The following is a 22767-nucleotide window of genomic DNA, read 5'->3' as shown; positions in this document are numbered from 1 at the left end:
TGTATCATCTTTAGCAATAGTCTCTTTGATGCAGTCATAATAAGAGGGTGTCAGCTGGATCTCATAAACAACTGCCCCTCTTTAACGTTTCACTGGAGATCTCTGTATGCTGCATTGTGTTTGTGTTTTTTCTGGACATCATTTTACGTCATCTTGACATCATTATCATCCTTCCTTTGACCTGCCAGTCAAGCCGGGCTGTGCGAATATAGCGCGGGGGGGTGATGCAGAGTCGGGTGTTAGATGAAGACCCAGACCTCCTCACTTTCAGTGACAGGCTATTGATCAGGATGGCAGTCTTACTACCACTCTATTAAAGGATATGCAGTCTATCTCTAGCTAGGGCATTGCTGAGCTATTGACTCTGTAGAAGTTAAACAATAGAGATTACAGAGCCAGTTCCCCTTTGGATGATGCATGGAGGATATATACTGTATTATTCCGCTTGGAAAGATTGGATGTGAAATTGCTTTTATAACATCTTAAATTGTTTGCAACATTAGTTTGAGTTAATGCAAAATGAAATGACATTGCAAAGGCCCCCAGCTACCTGCACCTGAATAAATCATTGCTGCACACGTTTTTCAATTTTATTTATTTTGGAGGTAGGCTGGTGGAGATTTCCCAGGACAAAGGTAACTCCTAAAAAAGTTCAACAAAAAAATTTAAATTTAGTTTTGGTAATTGAACACAGTTTGTCTTTCAACTAAAGATAAGTCAAATGTATTTTAATACACATTCTTTTCTATAGAAAGACTATTTAAAGTGCTGTATATGGGGGGGGGGGGGAGGAAAAAGTACATTGTAGTGGAATATAATGGAATCATTACTGAACAAAACAATTAAATGCAATAAAAATGAATATTTCAAATATGATCATATAAAAAGTATGTAAAAACATATAAAAACAACACACTAATCTTCTCTTTTAGTGACATTTTTAAATCTTTGTTCATTGGAAATCAACAGTTTCATATATTTTATTCACCTTTCTTTAATCATGAACTCAATAGGTTCCTGTTTAATTATATTATTAACTTTATAAATGTATTGGAAAACATTTTTTGGTGTAGACAGGCTCAATTTAATACACCTGACGAATAAAGCTGAACTACATCACTCAACTTCGAGTACTCTACTCCACTCTGAGTAATGCATCTCCACTTTTCTATATTTTAAGTAGTTAAAATATAAAAATGTGCTATTTAATTAAATTCATATTATGCGTAATATTATGCAAAGATAAGTTTGATACAAGATTACTCATATTTTTAAGAAAAAGACCTTTTGTTAATGTTTTTATTTAATGTTTTAAATTAATTGTAAGTCAATCGATAAGATCAGTCAACATTATGGTAATTAATGAATCAATAACTTGCTTCCCTATTTTGAAACGCTTGGTTTAAGAATTATGACTTGAGTTCTTTTTTGATTCAAATGTAGAAAATTTTGACTCACCTAGTGACTGCATCAACTAAAACTAATTCATTGTCTTGACTATATATATAAAAAATACATAAGTGTGTGTATATGTCTCATGCTTCAGCCATAAACTAAATAATCTTTGATGCTGGCCTCACACTAGATGCAGTTGGGCTGCAACAAGGAACCCAAATCATTAAAATCAGTGTTGTGCAATATAGAAGCTCTGTGGATCAACAAAATAATTCTCTCCAAGAAGGAAGTTCTCCTTGCAGAATCACTGTTTCTCTGCATTAAGCCTCTGAATTTTACAAGCCGAACAGGAATAGTCAGACACCAGACAGACTAAAGTGCCAGTGAATTCCAGAGTAAAATCAACCCAAAAGCAAAAAGGCAAAACAGAAACACAAGGAAAGAAAGGGGTATTTTATGCATACATATTATGAGTAATGTCCAGCAATACCCAGAAACTTAAACTCTGTACACTTATTTTCTCTAGAGCACCTTTTCCACTGCTGGAGTCACAGCTGGGTCAGCCAGGTCGCAGCATTGTGACATCAGGGACTTTTTGGAGCACGTTAGCTGCACGGCGGCTACGCTGTATTCAGTGTGTGAGCCTGGCTTAATATGTGTTTAACGTGCTCAGCTGTTTAACTGCAGACCAACCTGTATAACAATGTTAGCCTCGCCGAGCAACGTCCAGGGGCTGACCTTGAATAATAATTTCCAACTGACGTGACTGAATATAAACTGGAAAAATCCTATTTGCTTCAAGACAGTTCTACACATGTATGTCATAAAGTTATATACATCATATTTCTTTAAATTTGTTTTTTGGTTGAATTTCTACACTGTTTTTGGTGCACGGGTGTTGGGGTTTTTATTATTACCATAATGATTTTGGTTTTATGTAATCCCTAGAATAACCCTGAAGGGGGAAAAAAATTGATGCACTCACAATTTAAACAGAAAAAAACACTTACCTTTGCTTAACAGGTGCAGTTACACTGCTGTTAGCTTTATCTCACTTTGTCAGCCTTAAACAGTATCAAGTTCCCACATTAGCAACCAGGTGATGATGAACTTAGAACCTCTACACTTAGGAAGATGTTTTTTATTCCTATTTTATCATTATTCAAAGTCAGGACAATGGAGGTGTTTATCCAGAAAATAATGGTTGATAAAAATAGAGGAAAATGGTAAAATATAGCTCCAGGATTCCTTGCATAATAAAAAACACAGGATCAGATGTTTTCTCTTCAAAAGGAGCCAGAGGCAAGATTCAGGTTTGTCATCCCAGCCGTCCTCTGGCTCTAGTGTCTGGAGTCTCTGTTGTGAAGCCATTTTATGTCTGGCAAGGCCATAGTGACAGGGCACCTTAGAAGCGTCATCTGACTCTAATAGCACCCGATAAAGACGCCTGTGCGGTTTGACAGCTGCCTCTGCCTTTGACAGGGCCTACACTACTGTAATTAACCCAACTTAGCAGTCTGTCGTGTTTTCTCCTTCTCCCATCTTTTCATCACTCTTCTTCTCTTGCAGCAAGCACTGAAGGAGAACCATAGGCAGAGGGAGTTGGAGGAGAAGCAGAGGAGAGCACGGGCCGCAAAGGAGAAGGCTGAGCGTGAAAAGCAGGAGAGACAGCAGAAGAAGAGGAGGTTACTGGAAGTCAGTGCAGGTAAAGAGTGTTCAATTTACTTTCCCTGTCATCCCCTCGCAACGATAAGGCCTTTACAGAGAGCTGCGTGTCAAATCAATCTAGTTACAAATGGTGTTGGAGATCATTCAAATACAATGACTCTCATTCATCAAACAAACAAACACGTCTCATTTTAATGGATTACAGGAGACATCTGTTTTCTCCCAATGCGCTGTTTATCTTCCCCAAAACAAGAACCCACATCTGTAGAAAATAAATGTTGGTGGGTGATTTGATTGATTATGCATTATTGTGAGCAGACGTCTTTGCTAGTTGTCATTAAGGCCACCCCAAAACACTTCCACACTTCCACAGGAGCTACAGTCCACACTAACCCATTAACACTTATACTGTGAAGGTCAAACTACTGACCTTCTAGTTGCTGTGAATTCTACTCCATCTTTTGAGCTCAGAATGATCCATGAGGCCATATTACACATTAAAACAGAGAGATTTTAATCATTAATCACTTTGCCCTCATCTTTTAAATAACAAAGTTTTCATGGTGTAATCTATCAAAGTTATTTCCAGGGCATTAGGAGTACAAGTGTTATATCCTAGGTATGCATAATATTCATTGCATTGTCATGATCCAAAGATCCTGTAGTGTGGCTTTGGGGTTATAGCTATGGCTGTGATTAAATAGCAAAATGAGTAGTTTAAAGCATTTCGTAGAAAGATATGACACAATAATGACCCGAAACACAATTTAGAAGATTTGTGTTGCTGCACTTTGGTGTTGGATACTTTACAGTTAAATTTCTTCTTTTTTCCTTTTCTGTGTCACCAAATGATGCCTGAATTTTTAAATCTAATTTCAATATATAAAAAAAGACAGCCTAAGTAATTACAGAAGCAGATTCATTTCTTGAATTAATGTAGACGCCAAAAAATATATATAATACGCCTCCTTAGATGCATTAAATATATAGATATATATTTTTTGGCCCAATTTGACTTGCTGACAACATGGAATGGGTAGAAATATCTGAAATTAACACATTAAAGTTTGTTTAAAAAAAGAAAATAAAGCAACTTATGAACATTTAAGAGACAAAATCATTGGCATTCATGCCTCTGAAAAGGGTTAAAAGTAGGGATGCCAGTTATTTCCTAATTCATCAAAAAAAAAGAAAAAAAACATCTAAGGTTAATGATCTTATCGATCATCTAACAATTCAATTATAAGTTAAATAAAATAATGATTTCTTTTGTATCAAGAGTATCTTTCTATAAACAGAATAGATTAAATATTTTTTCCAATAATCTAAATTTTAAAAAAGTCGCACATTACGATATGTTGTAACTATTTACTGTTTCAGAAGTATTAAGTACTTACTAACCAAATATTGGTATATATGACTGGATAGATTCATGTTTCTGCTGTAGAATGAAGCCGCTCTGGAATTTCATCTCTTGCAAATGGCAATAAACCTAAAAAAATAAAATAAAATAAAAGATTAAGAATGAACAGCGTCACCCTCTAACGGCCGAACACTGAAAAATAAACAAAAATTCTAAGCTACTGTTATCAATTAATGGGACGGAACAAATTTAAATCTAATCAACCATTTATTGACAACTAATTGTTAGGAAGTTATTTGATTACTTTCTTGGTTACAAGTTAATTTTAGAGATGGGACTTCAGTAAACTAAAGCCGATACATACTGCTGATAATATGGTCTGTTTAAAAAAAATATCTATAAAACGTAGAAATGCTGTTATGGTAAAAAACAAAAAAAAAATGTTTGGGCTGATGCTGTGTATAAATAATTGTTTTGTCTTGTTTTATCATCTAAAGATTTTAACACAGTAGTGGTACAAACACACATACACAAAATATTGAGGGTTTTTCCTGCATTTATGCAACGTATGATGCAAGGAAGGACTGCTTTGGTTTCCATAAACAGTGTACCCTGCAGAATAATGACTCTACTTAACATAGCACCTTGCTCTGAGGAAGATTGTCTGCTGCTTATGCCAAAGAATATGAATCTACCTGCTGGTTGTTTTTCGCCCTGTTTTGATTTGGAGTAACTCTGATGCCAGAAGCTAGTTCGATGCCAAGGCTGGCAGAACAGTTGAATGAGGTAGAGGCCTTTACAAGTATTTAAAGTTTAAATTTCTGTGCCACTTTATCACTTCTCTGGAACTTAGCACCATAAATAGATCCAGTGTGCTCCTTGCAGTCCAAAGTGCTGTTGAGTTGACTCTCCAGCCAAAGCATCTTGGCTTAAAAAAAAAAAGATTAAAAAATTTTAAAAAGCTACATCTGCATTGTTTGAGTTTGCTATAATATGGATCCTCTGCAGCTACCACACTGATATATTGACTGAATTTTCTCCTTGCATAACTTTTACATTCCTGGCAGTTAGAAATGAAATTGGCTGTACTGTGAAAGTTAAGTCCTGCAACATGTGTTATGTAAATATAATGACAGGGTTAGAGTCAGAATTAAAGAGTTACAACCCCTAAAATAGTGAGATCTGATAGTGAGAATTATTTCAATTAAGTCATTTCTTAAATTTGAAAAGTATTCTCTATAAAGTAATTCATTACAATTTCTCTTTTAGTTCAGATAAATTAAAATTTAAGCTTGACAGATTATATTATTATATTAAAAGTTCATTCATTAGTTGTTTTTTTTTGGTTATTGTTTGTTTTCAAAAAGCTTGTTATTTCTTATCTCTATCTCAATTTGTCCATTGTATGGATTATACTATCGCTATGGAAACTGCTTAGTTGATTTTTGGTTTTTATATTTTTGGTATTTATTATTATGCAAATATATATATACTTCTAGATATACATAGAAGCAGTATCTGAAATTTACTTTCTGACTCACCGCCCACGTGGCTTGGATAATAATATTATTTACTGGCCAGAAAGAAAGAATAAATAAATAACTGGCTCGCATATGTTTTTCAGAAACATATTATGTCACTAAGGCATTATGTAAAATGCAAAGTTAAAGGTATAGTGGAGGATGTTCTTTTTGTGGTTGGTTCATCTAAATAAATAGTCCTCCTAATTGTCAATCATTCTGGTGATATGTTTATGTAAGGCCGTCCTACGTGCTCATCCCCAATTTCAGTTACCGGTGGTGAGTCTGACATGTTGGAAAAACTGCACATCGTCTTTTAGAAAGTAAGCTTGTATGAGCGATGCAAACAGCAACTTTTAAACAGAGCGTGCACAAGCACATTTCCCCTCACACACGTTTATTAGGCAATCCCTCTCAGGAGCGGGTACAGGGTTGTGCATCTGGATTTATTATTATTTTTTTTCTTTAGTGAAAAAGGTGGGTCTTTTTAAAATATTCATGAAAACCATCCACTATACCTTTAAAATAAAGAGTAATGTAGCTTTATTAATCAAGGTTGTAATTTAGGGGTTAATTCAATTTCATTCCAAAAAGTGCAAATAAAAGATACTTTTAGTGGATAAAGTGGCCATAAACCAAACCATTCAGAAAACAGGAGACTATTTTCATTTGTTATATTGCCTATAAATAAAAGTATAACCTTTCTTCCAATTGCATGGGCATTACAAAACTATATTTTGCTCTCTCCATGTTTGTGTTGTTATACTGTAGCATCAGTGTACTATCAGTTGCTGTGCCACTGGTTGTTTTAATGGAGCCTGAGACATGGACGTCCAGTGAATGTGGCATTAACTGCCTTTGTGTTCACGGATACTCTCCAGTTTCATAGACTAACAGCCAGCGACAAATTAATCATGTTTGTTCTCTTTTGCGTATTTGCTGCACATAGAGCAGCTCATTAGCTTAGCATCCTCATAAATAAGCCATTCTCTTTCAGAACACAGTCTCCCTGAAAGCACCATTTTTCAATAAACTTTCTTTGCACCCTGGGGGCAATAGATCCTCGCTCCCCATACTCCTCATCACCATGTTGTCTTTTAGAATGCTTTCTTGCTCCAACTATATACTGCGACATTTCGCCTAGCGGCGCAGTTGTTGTTAAATGACGGGGTTTTGGGGTTGTGCTCTCTGTATGGGACAGATGGAAACTAGCCAAAATAAAAGACAGAAGGATGTTACTGAAGCGCTACGACGTGTAAACATTTACTGGCCTTGGGTGAATGGTGCTTTGGGATTAATTCACCAAATGAAATAAATGAGTCACATTTGGCCAGTGTTCATTTCCGACGCTACATAGAAGTATCTGACAAATAATGGTCAGCGCCAAGTTAAAAAAATTAAGAGGCATGCGACATAGCAGCTAGGCTGCTCTCGGGTGGGGCCGCCAGATTGTCACCTTTGGCGTGCACACCCTCAGCCCCTGTTCGATGCAGCGAGTATAAACCTAATATCTATTGTTGCTACCACCAAAGGTTGATGAATTACCCTAAAGGCAGATATCTACATCATTTACTTACTTTTTTTCATTGGCATAAAGTGGACTTTAAAGCCTTACACATTTTTGAGAGATACACAATCTTTAAACCATAGTATACATTCATAGTGGATTGTAAATGTTTTGCATGTTTTATTGTTTCTTTTTATTTTTTAGGAACCTGTTAGTTTTCATGTTTTGTTATGAATATCTCGAATTTTTATAAGATGTGAGAAAACACATGTTTTTGTTTTTCCAGTCAGCTAGAATTGTTAAATAAATCAAAATATTATGATGTATTTATTTAAAAAGAAAAAGGTATTTAAAAAAGATAATATTCTAAAAACTATTTTACCTTTAATGTCCTAAAAAGACCCCCATTATAAGGGGAAACTAAGGGTTTTAAGAAAATGGCAGCTTATCTATGAATCGTCAGTTAATTGATGAGATCAGTCAACTTAAGATGAACTCTTTAATCGATAACTTGCATATGGTAACTACATTTAGATTCTTATAGTCCTTGAATCATGTTCTCAATTTGACTTTTTTTCTTTGCAATTATAAATCTTTAAGTTTGAAATTACTCTTTCTGTTTCTCAAATGTGCATTTCAATGTTAGAAAAAAATGAACTTTTTGTACGGTAATTAAGAAAAGTAACGAAGAACAATTTACTGAACAAAAGGTTAACTTCTTTATCCATACTGTGAGAAATGCTTGTTCTGGTCATTAAGTCTGTTTTGATCAATTAGGGCTTTGATACATTTTGACAACAAAAACGAGTTTATTGAGTAATTTACAGTACATGAAACATTCCTTAAAAAATACAGTAGGTTTGATGCAAAAAACACCATAGCACAAAGCATACAAGTGAGGCATCAACAGAATGATTATAAGAAAAGACCCTTTTTTCAAGTGCCTTAGTCAGAATCCTGACCTTCATCCAACTGAGTTGCTATGGCATAACCTTAGGTGGGCTATTTGACATTATCAAGACGTCCCAGAAATACAAGTAAAGAGAAATAGCTTTAAGGAAAATGGTCTATAAGTCCTCCTCATTGTTGTGGAAATCTCAACAACAGCCATAGAAAATAGCTTCTGAAGGTTGTTTCTGAAATATGCGTCTTTATGAATTACTAAACCCAGTATGTCACCTTTTTTATCAGCCTCCACTGAGAGTGAAAACTCTGCTTAAAAGATAAAGAATTGACCAAATAAATGTGTGTGTTTTAAATGCTCAGTCGGATTGTGTTGATCGATGTATCAGACTTAGGTCTGTCTGCATTATGGGAATAATCAATTCCAAAATGCTGGTAACTGCAAAGAGTTGACTTAACTTTCTCTTGTTCCTGTAGGGCACTATTGAATAGATTGTGTATGAGCTAGGCTTTATGATTTCCAATGTCTGAAAATTATTGCTTTCCATTTGCCAGCTGAAGGTATTCCTTATATATTTTTTACCTACCGTGCATCAACCTTTAAAATATGTTAAATAACAGCATTGAAGAATTCTAGAATTTCTTTTATTGCAACTTTACAAGTTAATGTGAAATGACTTAAATCTACCTTAAATGACTGATTTAGCAGTTTGAGGGAGGGGAGATGATAGATTTTGATTCGATAACTTGTGTTGCAAACCTGCATTTATAATCTATCTGCATTATGTTAATGCATATGAAGCAAACATGAACTGGTTTTACTAAATACCAATAATGGTGTAAAAATGCTTTAAAACCCTATGAGCAGTCAAATACTGCCATAAAAACACTATTAATACTCAAATAAATTCCCTACTGTTCTATAACGGCTAGTGAATGAATGCATGTATCAAATCTTAGCAAACTATGTGTGTTTACAGCACTCTTCATTGGGGAAAAAAAAACAAAACATGTTTATCTTAAGACCAGAATCCAAATCACCAATGATTTACATATTTTACTTTTGAAGTGTAGATCTAACATTGTTTCTGGACAACAGTTGGATAAAATGCTTTGTTTAAACAACAACAACAGGTCAACACAAAGCTGGAAAAGCCAACATAATTTCATTTATGCAAAGAGATGTTTATTTATTTTAAATCATCAATTTTTTTGGCGCTTTTAAAATTATGTTAATATCAGTTTATTGCCACACAAAATAATTTGCTTTCAGCCGCATTAAACAATATGTAAAACCCCAGACGAATTTCCTCCCTATTGGTAGTGTGAGATTGTGTTTCATTAGAAACCTTTATCTATTCCCTTTCAGTATAAGTGTCATAGGAATCAGTCTTATCCAGTCGAAACCAGATATCTGCATGCATAATGTGAGAAAAATCACATTGGATAAATGGACTTTTTTCCCTAGATGATTTGCCTTTGAATCAGACAAAACTTTTTTTTTCTTGGATCAGTTTGAAATACCCAACTGACTTACATGTGGTTAATGCTAGAATGGGGAGAACAAGGAGTTTTTTTTATATATATTTTAGAAGGATAAGACATTTCATATGTGTTGGAGAAAATACAGGAACATGCTGAAGAAGTGATTTTTCTGACAACATCCACATATGCACAGATACACATATGAACACATGGACAGATTGAATTAAATAAATATGTGATTGAGAGTTGGCTTTCAGCTGTCAGCCTAGAACAGGATTTACTTAGTCCCTCTCACACATACTCCCTCTGTCTGTCTCTCAGTCTATTTATTAACTAAAGAGCTTTCTCTTTGTTTGTCGGAGAGGATTTTCCTCAATGGAGATTTTCTATGTAATCATCTGATTATCCATCAATTCCCTAAAAAGCCTCAGAGAGGCTCTGCATCCATATTATGCTGAAGGGCACAGCAATGAGAGACGTGAAAGGAAAGGGGAGGGGTTACAGGAGGAAATGATCAAAATGGATTTTTGCTTCCTTACCTGCGACAAGTGTCTACATTTATTATGATTTCTAGTTTTGCCTGCTTACTCGTTCTTGAAATGTGAGACTATTCCTGCTTCATTCTCATTTTCCACCTCCTCTTTTACCTGCCAGACTGGGCCTCTACATGCCCTACGATATGACGCCTGGATACGCCATTAGCATGTTCTGGCAACTTGAGAGAGAGGAAGCGTCAGCTTGTGTGCATTTGCATAGAGCCCTATGGAGATTGAAATTCAGATTGAATAGGTGTTTTTTCCTCCTCCCCAAGCTGTGCCTGGCTTGTGTATGACAAATCTGTTGCATTAACTCCCAGGGTAGGCCAGAAGCAGAACTGTTTGCAGAGCGACAAATTACACATCAGAGCTTTATTTAACATTCTCTACATGGCTACAAGCGATGAACTATTAAGATGTCAAATAGAAGAACAGCAAGACATGCAACACTGGATGCAAGAATGGTGAAAATATTGGAGGAGCAGAAGAAAAATGAGAGAAAGAAAAAGGTCCATTCTGGAAACTGTATCTGTGATAGGTTTGGAACAGTAAGGTATGAGTCCATGTAAAAGAAAAATAACAGCAACCCTGAAAATGTATTAATGGCAGCTTTAGCTAAGAACAGGATAAGAAGCGACTGATTAATTTTTTGTCTTTCTGAGTCATTCTGTATTTGCTAATGTCTATTTTCCTCTCAAATTATAAAATTTCTATTAGTAATATGTCATGCAAAACTGATAAAATCTCCCTGTTAAATAAAATACAAATAGCTTAGACAAAGATATAGAGCCATTTGTTTTAGTTTCCTCCAAATTATACAATACTGTTAAGTATTTAGTCAGAATTTGGGCACGGCTACATTTTTAAATTTTTGTAATTTTTAAAACATTTTATTGAATTATTAAATTGATCAAAATGTCAGCAATATTACAATACAAAAACAATTCCAATCCAAGTTGTTTGAACTTGCTGATCTCAAATCTGAGCGATAATTTAAACAAATTGAATTACTGAATTACTAGAATACTGTACATTTTATCAGCACTAAAAGGGCCACAACAAAAATTTGACCCGTCAATTCCCCTTACCAATCACTGTCTGGACTCTCTCTATATCCAGTTTAACTTTTTACTTTTTTATTTTTTTTTACCAACATAAACCACTGTGAGATAGTTTCTCCATCAGTCATTATGTTTGGTTAACAAAACTATTATGATATTCTGACAACATATAAACTAATATACACATATAATATATACAATAATACAATTCCTACAGATTGAAATATTCTATTCAATAAGCCCATATCCTGCTACTTCTGAAAATATTTTTTTGTTAGTTATGATGCTGACAAAACTTGCAAAAACAAAATTTGCCTGCTTAGAAAAAATTTGAATGTCATAAGACATACAAAAATAAGATCCTTAGCACAGCTATAAATATGATTGTTTTATCTCTTTACGGTGAGGCAGCATCTGAGGTAGCTATTGAATCTGAAATAGGCTTAGACTGTTTTCATCCAGTTGATCTTTCAGAGTTACCAGAACTATTATCTTCATCTAAGCCTTCTGCTTGTATGTTAGATTCAATTCCACCAGTTTATTTAAAGAAGGATTCCCTATGATCCCCTCCTCCATTTTAGATGTTGTTAATCTATCGCTGTTACAGGGATATGCACCTCAGGCTTTTAAGGTTGCTGTAATTGACCCGGTTGACTTTATCAATTATAGCCCTATATCTAATCCTCCTTTATCTAAAATTCTTGTGAAAATAGTTTCCAATCAATTGTGTGACCAGTTATACCATAATTAACTTTTTTTGAAGAGTTTTAGTCTGAGTTCAGAGCTCATCATAGCACTGAAACAGCTCTGGTGAAAGTCACTAATGACTTTCTCATGGCCTCAGATAATGGACTTGTATCTGTACTTGTCCTGTTACATCTCAGTGCTGCATTTGACACAGTTGATCATAATATTCTTTCAGAAAGACTTTAATATTTTGTAGGAATTAAAGTAACAGCACTAAACTGATTTATATCGTATTTATCTGACCGATTTTTGTTTGTTCACGTTAATGATAGATCTTCCTCCCAGCGTTGGATTAATTTTCCCTGTTATGCTGATGATACTCAGCTATATCTGTCTATAAATCCAGATGAAACTACATACATACATGAATTACATGTCTTGAGGACATAAAAAACCTGGCTGACTCTTAAAGTTCTGCTTCTATATGAGATATAAAAAAGGTACATTTTAACTAGCTCCACCGGTTGCCCCATCTGGGAAAGACTTAAGGGTTTCTCTCTATTTATTCCCATTTATTACCATGTGCCATCTGGCCTGTGTTTGAAGCACAATTCTAAAAAGAAAACAAAAACCTTACTGCATGTGTTGCTATTGGTCTTAATTTATTTCTTAGATCTTGGGTCCTACAATGCCTGTCTAGTAAAAACCATGAAGAATTTCCAGTCACACATATAAAAATAGGCCACTATTTAAAAGAAAGAAAGGAAAACTGTGCAATGCAAAAATGCAACTGAAAGTAATGATAGAAAACTGTTGGTGTGGCTAATATAGACTCGCAGAAAATACGTAAACAACAGTTATCATTTGTTGAACATTGTCTTGAGGGCAAACATTTTTTTTCCCAATTTATTTATGAATTAACAATGCTTTTATTTTTTTCTTCAACCAACGCTTTAGAATGAAAACTTTTCAGTACAGGATAGTAAGTTGTGATCAGAAGCAAATTTCAGGCGCTGATGAATTCTGGTTGTACTGCTATCATTTGGTCCTCACTCTTAATCATAAATATGTGACATACTGTTTGGTGGCAAAGAATGAGTTAATTCTAATGAAACATTTTCACTAAAGAGAAAAGGTATTGACTGCCATTTTGAAATATTTGTCCTGCAATTGTCCTGGAGAGCACAGTAGTGTTTCTGCATTCATTGTACCAGACATGTTATTTTCTTTCTTTTAAGCTTTGCTATCCCACCCCTGATGGCAGGGTTTTTTTATTCTTTCTCTCCGGCCCACCTCAGTTGCACACAGTTGGTCATTGTCTTGATGATAAGTGCCACAAGCTGTTGAGAGAAGTGGCTGGAGATATCAGCCCAGGACTGAATGGGGAGTAGACGGCGACACAGACTTTTTGTCCAGACAATAGAAATACTCCTCCCAGAACAGGCCCTGATTAAATAGATGGTGATTGAAGTTTCACTTCAGACAGGAGGGTAACTACAGCTTTTTCTAACCCTGGGGTGGAGGTCCGGCTTCTTCTTGATTTTGCTCCCAGAACTTATATTTTCCTTTTTATTCTGTGAATTTGGCCCCTACTCTTGTACCCTTACTCTAGCACATTTAACACCTTGCCTTTAGTTTTTTTTATCTAATTGGACATGTTACATAACACCCTCAAACACTTAAGTCTAAATTGAGATTGGTTTGCAGTTTGATCCATAGATTTGAAGCATGCATTGACTAGAAGCAATGTTTGTTTCTTGCATACCTTAAAGCAAATGTCACTATCTAAAGTGCAAAGAAAATATGTCAGCCTTGATGTCAGTTCCAACCAAATAAGTACAGAAAAGCAGTTATGTTAGTTGCATCAAAACACCAATCAGAACCCCTGCTGTAAGAGTTTGAATATCTCTTTTTGCTGCACCGTCCTTCTCACTGGCCTCTTTTCTGTCCCTGAATCCTAAACATCACCTCCTTTCACAGACTGAAGGACTGTTTCAAAGCCATTTCACAGCAGCTAGCTTGACTAATAATCTGCTGCCATTCGTCGCCCCACAATTTCCACCAATGTTACACACTTATGATCTTTCAGTAAGAGAAAAGGTGGCCGTTAGTAGATAAATATATATTCCTTTGGTCTTTACCTTTTGTCCGTGTTCTGTAACAGAGTTTTGCATCTCGGCTGAGGTGAATTGCATTGGAGTTGGGTGTAAAATCTGACTGTTTTTACTGCCATATATTCCTAAGGCAGGAGATCTGGGAGGGCTTCGTTTTTCCTCGCCTCCAGAGGCACACAAAATGTTTCATGTTCTTGAAGGCTGGAGTCAAACGGCGCTCTGCACATGAAGGCGCTTACTGCAGGTTGCGATAGATTAATCTGCTTTTTCTTTTTTTTTTTTTTGCTTTCTGTGCATGCTGGCTCTATTTTTGTATGAGTGTCTTGTGGCAAGTCTTAAAGCTCAGTGCCTGTGATGAATTGCAGCGGCATAGGAGACAAATCTGAACGTCGAAGTGTGTTTGGTTTGCTCAGGAATCGTCGCTGCCTCTCCACTCAGTGTAATGATGAAGAACTAGGGACGTATCAGCAAAAAAGGGGGAATGTGAGTGTTGCGAACGAAAAAAGCACAAAATTGTGCACATATGACCCAGCCGACAAGGAAGTGGGCCATTAAAAGTCTTTGTTGTTGTTTTCACCACTCTGTGTAGGGATTAGAACAACCACCTCCCAGTACCAAGGGGACACTCTGCCCTGAATATAGACTCTTTGGTATAAAGTAGTGTTGATATCAAGGGACTGTGTATTTTGGCAGTGATTGACAGTTTTTGTAGGTCTGCTTTGTGCATGACACAAGATGGAACTATCAGTCTGAAGACTACATCCTACATTTAGACTGTGGTGGTGATAGCTTATGTCTTATAAAAGATTTAAAGGAACCAAGGGAGAAGCTTTCAGACATCTCAGAAGTCAATAGCTCACTCCAGTTCAGCGCTCATTATCCTCTTAAGACCCGAGACGAACGCTGTACCATGTTTTAAAGGAAAACACCTCTAGTCTGAAATGAGTCTTTATCTTAAAGTCATTTTATGCATTGAAACAGGATAAATAGCACCCTTGTTGTTATATAGCTCAAAAAGTGGAATTATGTAGTTAAATATGGTAGAATGCTTTTGTGGATATAAAGGGCAAATGTTTATTGATAATACTTACCTTTTTTTTTTGTAGAAAAGGCTATATTTGAGGGCTAAGATTGTAAGATATGTTTAATAATTGGGTTCACTGTTGAATTTGAAGCACACTTCAATGTGAATGTTACCCGTGCAGCCAGTTGGGACAGGATATCTATCAAACCGCTTCAGACGAGCAGAAATCTATCAGCGGATGTGCGAACAGCTGCTTTACATGCTCCACATTCGCTCTGAATCAAAGGTTCTCATTTTCCCTTGATGTTTCTTTATTCTGTTTCTCTTGTCTCACCATACTGTGTTAAATGTTCTGGTGCTAAAACCAAGAAAAGAACTTGTCTTTTTTTTTTACAGATAAAACTTGGCCATCAACTATTTATTACTGTAAAAAACTTTGTCTCGCTGTGAATGAGCAGAGCTCAGTACCATTTGTTTTCAGTTTAGCATCACAGGGGGTTTCATGGAGAGTCCCGCGGCAAGCTCAGTAAATATCATTTTCCAAGTGGAGGCCTCGAAAACATCCGTCCGAGCTTGCTGACGTTCTGTTATAATCTAACTGGGTTTACAGCATAGAAAGTTCACTTCTTTTCTTTGACAAAAGCTGCTTTTTCCCCTCCTGTTTTTCCTCTTCATCTTCTGTCTCTTTCCATCACTGTTGACTTGAAGTAAAGCATGCTGTGCAGCTGCAGTAACCGTCTTTGTGAAACACATGGCCACTGTTAGAGGAAAAAGTCCGACAGTAGAAAAGCATGAAGATATTGGAAGTAGATGAATAATTGAGGCTAGAGATTTTGGCTGGAAATGTTATGTTTTATTGAATCATTTGAGTCATTCGTGGATTTGTTGCTGCTATACTTTAGTCTTCTTCATTATGTGCGTCTGCAGTCTGTACTGTTCTAATTACATTTAACACTCTACATCAAGTCGTCAGTGACTCACATTTTTCATTTTCAGTTCCAATCTGATTAAGTCTGACTGTATATTAGGTTTTAAACCATTTTCCAATATGTGATATTTTAAACCCTGAAGCAGCCACAGCAGCTGCAGCAAACAACTACTTATGTGGAGATTTATTTCCACCTATTGATGTTATTACCAGAGCATGCAGCTTCTCCCTCCCTGCTGTACTCATATGTCCTGCTCCTAAACTGTCTTGTTCAAACACCAGTATGCTCTGACTGAATTTCTGACTATATAACAGATGATGCAAATTATTTCAGAAAAAAAAGAGAAAAGTTGTTGCACGCTCTCTAAAAGCTGCTGGATGGAAAATGGAACAATCCTATTTTTGGGTTATTTTGGTCACATCGGCCTGGTTCACCCAATCCAAGCCTGGGTTAGGATTGATCGAGATATGGTTAGGAAATAGGTTTAAGTGTTTAGTGTCTAAAACTAAGGCTGCCAAAGAAGTACCTATGCATAAGATTACTAAACTGGTATTGTTTGGGTTTAAAAAAATATAAAAAAATATTTTCTTTAACAATCTGCGGTTTCTGTACATCCTGAACAGGTTAGCAGTCCATCACTGGGAAACACGAATAATCACACTCACACTGACACTCTAGTGTGTGGCATTTAAGAAAGTGGCCATCTAACCTAACCGTCATCTGTGGGAGGAAATTGGAGTACCCAGAGAGAACCCACATATGGACAGGAAACCTTATGCAATAAATAAAGAACTTTTTTTTATTGCTTGGCAGAAATTCTAACAACTGTAACACTCTTTTTTTTTTTTTCTCTCTTAACCTGAAATAACCACATGAGTTTAATGATTTATGCAGATGTTATAAACATGATCAGTTTTGGAGTGATTTTCCTTATAACCAGTATCAAGTTTCAAATTTATTTCATGAGACTGACTGCAAAGAAAAAAATTTCATATTTTTCAAGCATGCACAGTGTTTTCCCAAACATTTCATTAAAGCATGTTGCCCCTTTTCAGTGCATACCCATTTAAACAACGGGAATTTATATTTAGATGTATTTGGTACATCAAGTATGCATGTGATTTCCATGCACTACCACTTAAAGGTTTGGACAGACCTACTCATTCAACAGTTTGACTTTAAGTTTACTTCTAACTTTAGGTACACTTTCAAGAATATTGAAAATCTTTCCTAGATGCTCTTGAAGTTCATTGATGTCTTTTTCACTACAGTTCTACAGCATTTAAGTAATGTTGGTAAAGAAAAGCCTTTAGATGAGAAAGGCTGACTGGATGCGTACCAGGTTGGGAGGAAATGTTTATCCTCAGATATCTCTCTTGAAAAATAGATTTTATATCTCAATAATATATAATATATATTTTATAATTTATTATGAGTTATCATTTGTGGACCAGTGTGTAAAAATACTGTCTTCCTCTTTCTCCAGTGATGCCAGTTAGCCAATTTTTGGATTACCTCCTAGAGCAACCTCTCCTTAATGCTTTTAAGGTTATTTTCTTACTTGTTGGATGCTCGTTTCCATTTCGTTGCACTCGGCAAAGCACACCCTACCAAAAGAAATAGTTTTGTTATACTTTATGATTTTGTTTCAGGAAATTTCTCCTTTTTAATGTTCTCTTTTTCTTCTGTCTTTCTCAGAGAATGATGAGACAGGTGTGATGGATAGTTTGCTGGAAGCCCTGCAGTCTGGAGCTGCATTCAGAGAGCGTAGGAAGAGAGTGCCGAGACCCAGAGGTAAGTCTTATTTCTCACATTTATCCCCAAATACAGACCATTAAATCTAATGCTGCACTTCGATTTCAGGTCAGATGTTAGAAAATCATTGGTTATACAACTATTTTTTTTTTTCCTCTTGCTTGATAGAAAATAAAAATTAAGTGCATCCTCATTGTTTTTTAATCTGTGAACATTAAGAAATACTTATTGGAAAACTTCAATTTTTTTTTTTCCCAGACATAGATTACCCCTGAGATGTTTCACTTTCTGTTAGACAGCTTTCGGGTGTTTTAGTGTACAATTTGTCCGCTGCACTCCCTACAGATAACTACCAGCAGACGATCAGCCCCAGCTCCTTCCGCCAGGTTCTCAGGCCCGTTAACTATGGTAAAAGCAGCCGTCGAAAGAATGCTTTTAAAGCTTTGGGCATGCTCAGCTTTTTGCTTCATCTGCTGTTGCATATCTGCATTAAAAGCAAGTCTTGCACGCGCCGCAATGCAAATTTGGGTCTGCAGTACATGTGTCCAGCTTATTTTGTGCTTCACGTCTTTCTTGTTTTTCACCCTGCGTGCGTCTTTCAAGCGTTTCAAAGAAAATTGGCCTGAGCGAGTTGGTGGAGCGTGCAAACTGAGTGAAATAGTGTTGGCATTGAGAGTGGCATGTGAGCTGCTCTGAACTTCTCCTTGACTGAGGTTTTTGAGTAAATTCTTTGGTCTTTTGAATGCACATTTCATCTTTGACATTCTTTAAATTTCATATTTTTTCCACCTGATTTATTTGTTTATTCTGTGTGCTTGCTTCTCCAAGGCCTTCTTTTCACAACTGGAGAGGTTGTGACATAAAATAGAAGCAACTTACTTGTATCCCAAATAGTAACTAGAATCATGCATTCATATTCAGAGGCTTTATTTCCCTTGAGCTTAACGTTTGAACTTCTAAGCTGAACCTGAATATATAGCATCCAAGTACGGTAGTTCAAATAAAATAGCACCATGTTGGTCTTAGTTGTGAACAGATAATTATTTCATGTGTTTTTCAGCTTTCTGTTGTAAATAATTCACTTAGGTATTTAAAAAAAAGATCCTGTTACTCTTATTACATCTTATTAGTTGTAATTGGAATCCTAGTGGGCTTGGCTCAAGCACAAAAATGAATAAAATAATTTGTGCTCAATCCACCCACATCATTGATGGGTGTGATAAAGGGTGTTGCTCTGTTGTTCTGCTACAGCATATCTGAAATTAGATTGGAAAGGGACACAGAGGAAGGATATATATGGGGTGGGAGGAAAGTGATGGATAGATGTGACTGTAACAGTGGAAGCGGTGTGAGAAAAAAGCAGAAGGCCAGATGTTAGGAGTGAGACTGTGCAGTTAGGTGGGCGAAAAGGCTTTGACTCTGTCTTCAGACGGTATGTGTGAATGTTAAAGAGGAATCATAAAGGAGAATAGGCTAGAAACATGTTTTATTAGGGAGTGATCAGAGTAGAAAATACAGTGCATACTAAAACATAGCCCATGCTGTGAAAAGACCACATGATGCGGGGGGAAGGTAAGAAGTTGCTAAAAGGTTGCCGACCCAACTGCCCCCTGCTGGCAGCCTTAGGATTATCGTTGTTGTCTAATAAAGCTCAAGGCTTCCGCTTGTCACTGCAGGCATCATACTCACTGCCAGCCTCCCAAAGCAACCACAGCTAATTACTTTCCTCTGCCCAGCACCAGCTCAGCCCTCTCAGTGCCCATTCATCTTAATTTTCCCCTCTCTGCCATCTGCCTCCTAAATAACACTCCTCCTCATTTCCCTACCATCCCATATCCCTGCTGTCTTCTCCTATACTCTCATGGCCAGGCAATGGCCCTACCCATTCATAATTGCCTGTTATTGGTATGGAGGTTCTCTGCTGCCCCCCCTGTTTCCTTTCTCCCTCCTGTACTCCTACGGAGCTCCAGGCCTTAATTGCCCTGGGTTTAGTCGCTGTAGAGAATGAAAGCTGTTCGAACCTCTTTGTTTATTTGGGAGGTGATGAAGTTTATTCAGCAGCACAAACAGTTTTTTTTTTTTTTTTTTAGTTTCATAACTCTCAGTCTAAATATTTTAAAGAGCCTTTAATAAAAGAGCTCCGAGGTTTTGCTGCACTCCAGGGAAGCAGATAACAGAATTAGAAAATAAGCATCTGAACCAGAAGGTTTGGCCACGAATGAAGGGAAATATTTGGTTATGTTAACTAACCCTTGGATTATAAAATGCCTTTAAGTCACTGTTTACAACGTGAAGATTAAATGATCTTTTTTTTCTCCACCTTTTCTTAATCTTTGCCTTGGATCGGATTCTATTCCTTACTTTCCTTCTAAAGCTCTTATTTTCCTCATTCGCCTCTCCTCCAGAGCTAGGTTAGAACAGCTCAGTGCACTCTGACTTGAGCCAGCAGCAAAGGTGTTTTTGGCTGGGCTTGCTGTCTGCCTAAGCACACGTATACAAATAAATACAACCATAAAAGGCAGACAGACACACCTGCTGACTTTAGGGGGATGAAGGTAAGCAGGCTTTGCGCTGGCTGTGGCCTGCTTTAGGATAAGGCTGTGGGGCTCTGGGGCTCCTGAGCTCTCTAAATTGGATCGGGCTCCACAGAATGATGGATCGATGGTGGTTAGCCACACAAGTGTAAGATCCTTTATTGAATCTATAAAATAGCCAAAGGGTTTAAACTGTCTCTCCTTGAAAACATCTGCTCAGGCTCCATCTGGAAGGTCCTGTCACAACCTTTCTGTTTCCCAAGCTGGTTGAAAGTATGTACATGTGGGAGGGAATCAAACAGCTATACCCCCCCCCCCCTCTCCTGTTGTGTTTGACAGAGAGGAAGAGGTCCACAAGTGTTTAAACAGTGGAAGCCAGGGGGGCACTAAGAGCGTATGCTGGCTCCAGTACTCTGTCCTAGACTGATCTGTTATGATCAGTGAGGTCAGGTACTCTTCTTTGTTTAAGAGCAATTACCTCGAATGTCTTTCGCGACACCTGACCTAACAATTATTGTATGTGGTCTAAACTCTGAACCAGAGCTTGAAATTGATGTAAAGGTCACCTCACAAAGTCGGCGAACGCGGGCGCCAAATGGAGACAAGTGACTTTTCACATTAATTTCTTTACCTTAAAAGCAGACCTTTAGTTATTTTTTTGTCAAATTGTATTTAAAAAAATTCTTTATATCTTATATGCAGGGTTAACCTTACGACCCTTTTTACTGAATTTATGTATCTCTATATACCGTAGCTGCTTTGATCCACTCAGGTTAGCAATTGGGGGAGTTTTAAACAGTTTTGATGGATGGACAAATGGATCCAGAAAATGGCAAATAGATGCAATTTTAGAGTCTTTCAGTAGAAGTATAGCAGAGCACCATTAGGATAAACCTGGGAAAAATAGAATTAAGTAATGGAAGATTGTGTCTTTGTAGCTTTGTGTGTTCTTTTCTTTCACAAAAAACTGTAGATTCAGATGCTCCAGTGGAAAATGGTTAGATACTTTCCTATTTGATTTGGCCTCTTATGGACTTATGGAATCCACTGTGGGCTAACTATATCCCGAAGAAGGTGTTCATACCTTTTCTTTCTTCTTTTACGCCCTTGTCTGTTCGTATCATCGTCTATTACATAAGATAGCTTCCCTCCTAAAGTTCTTCAGTCGGCTCTTTACTTTTTGACTTTGCTTTCTCTTTACTCCATCAGCTCCCTTGGTTGCTCCTTTCCTCCAGACATGACATAAGCAGAAAAGGAGCAGAGTTATTAAATCATTTCGGTGAGCTCGAGTGAAAAAAACAAAACAAAAGAAGAGCACAGACCCTTTCCTACATTGATGTATTTCAATTGATGCAAGACTTCATGATTTCAAAAGTTTAACTGGAGAAGCTGCTGATATATCCACATTTAGACACAATATATCATCCACACATCACATGCCGCATGTGGGCTCTTCATTACAGTGATAGATTATTGTCAGTCGGCTTCTGCTTTCAGGTATCACTTTCCCCCCTTACCTGTTTAAACCTTTGCATATATCCATAGAAAATAGCCGTTTGAGCTGTGTTTTAAATAGAAATGTAATTTTAACCTTTAACCTTAATTTTCAAATAGAAAAATCTGGCCTTTTCTGGCCAATACTGACTTGTTTTTTCTGCCGATACTGATTTTCACTAATGAGTTGGTATTATTTCTTTCTCCAGAAGCTTCTTATCTTTCTGTCTATGTTAGTGTGTACGTTTGTGACTTGCATAGTGGATGAAACACAGATCTAAAGATGAAATGGTGGAGATTGTATCAACCATGCTGTCCTGTAATGTTTTTAAAAGTGGCTGGTCACTTTGATGCGCTCCCAATTGGAATAGGCTGGGTGCTTCGGGATCAGATGTGTGGACTGAGGTTTTAATTTGTCTCAGGATGAGGTACATTACTTCTGCCTATTAAGTGTAAGGATTTATTTTTGGTTTTATTTGCACTTTTTTCTAACAATATTAAGTTTTTAACAGGCTATGTAGTTCTCAATCTTCCCTAAATGGTTGGATTAGTGTGAGGTCTAAAAATTGATCTAATCATACATTTTACCCTTAGTTTGTGTATGACTGAGCATCCACATAATGCTGTATGAGATTTAACATCGTTATCGTGGAGTTTTGTCTGTAATATTTAGTTTTCTAAATGCTGTTCCAGCAACCCACGTTCCCAATTCACAAGAAGTCTTAGAGCTGCATAATTTTGTACATTAACATATTATATATATATATATATATATATATATATATATATATA

General features: G+C 36.6%; 1 protein-coding gene across 5 annotated transcripts in view; it reads left to right on the top strand.

The window, feature by feature from the left end:
- LOC107088299 (protein diaphanous homolog 3-like) overlaps positions 1-22767 on the top strand; it is a 200745-nt gene that overhangs the window by 117841 nt on the left and 60137 nt on the right. For 4 of the 5 annotated variants that reach the window (XM_015380388.1, XM_015380391.1, XM_015380389.1 and 1 more), the window contains 3 exons: positions 2965-3100; positions 17891-17986; positions 18293-18355. In XM_015380388.1, the coding sequence (XP_015235874.1) occupies positions 2965-3100; positions 17891-17986; positions 18293-18355 (295 nt within the window). The remainder of the gene's footprint in view (positions 1-2964; positions 3101-17890; positions 17987-18292; positions 18356-22767) is intronic. The other variant, XM_015380392.1, reaches the window with a different exon arrangement.

Source organism: Cyprinodon variegatus, unplaced genomic scaffold, assembly GCF_000732505.1.
Source record: "Cyprinodon variegatus isolate N-32 unplaced genomic scaffold, C_variegatus-1.0 Scaffold212, whole genome shotgun sequence".
In the NCBI taxonomy this organism is placed as follows: Eukaryota; Metazoa; Chordata; class Actinopteri; order Cyprinodontiformes; family Cyprinodontidae; genus Cyprinodon; species Cyprinodon variegatus.
The sequence above is the reverse complement of the archived record's forward strand: the minus strand, read 5'-3'. Positions and strand labels throughout refer to the sequence as shown.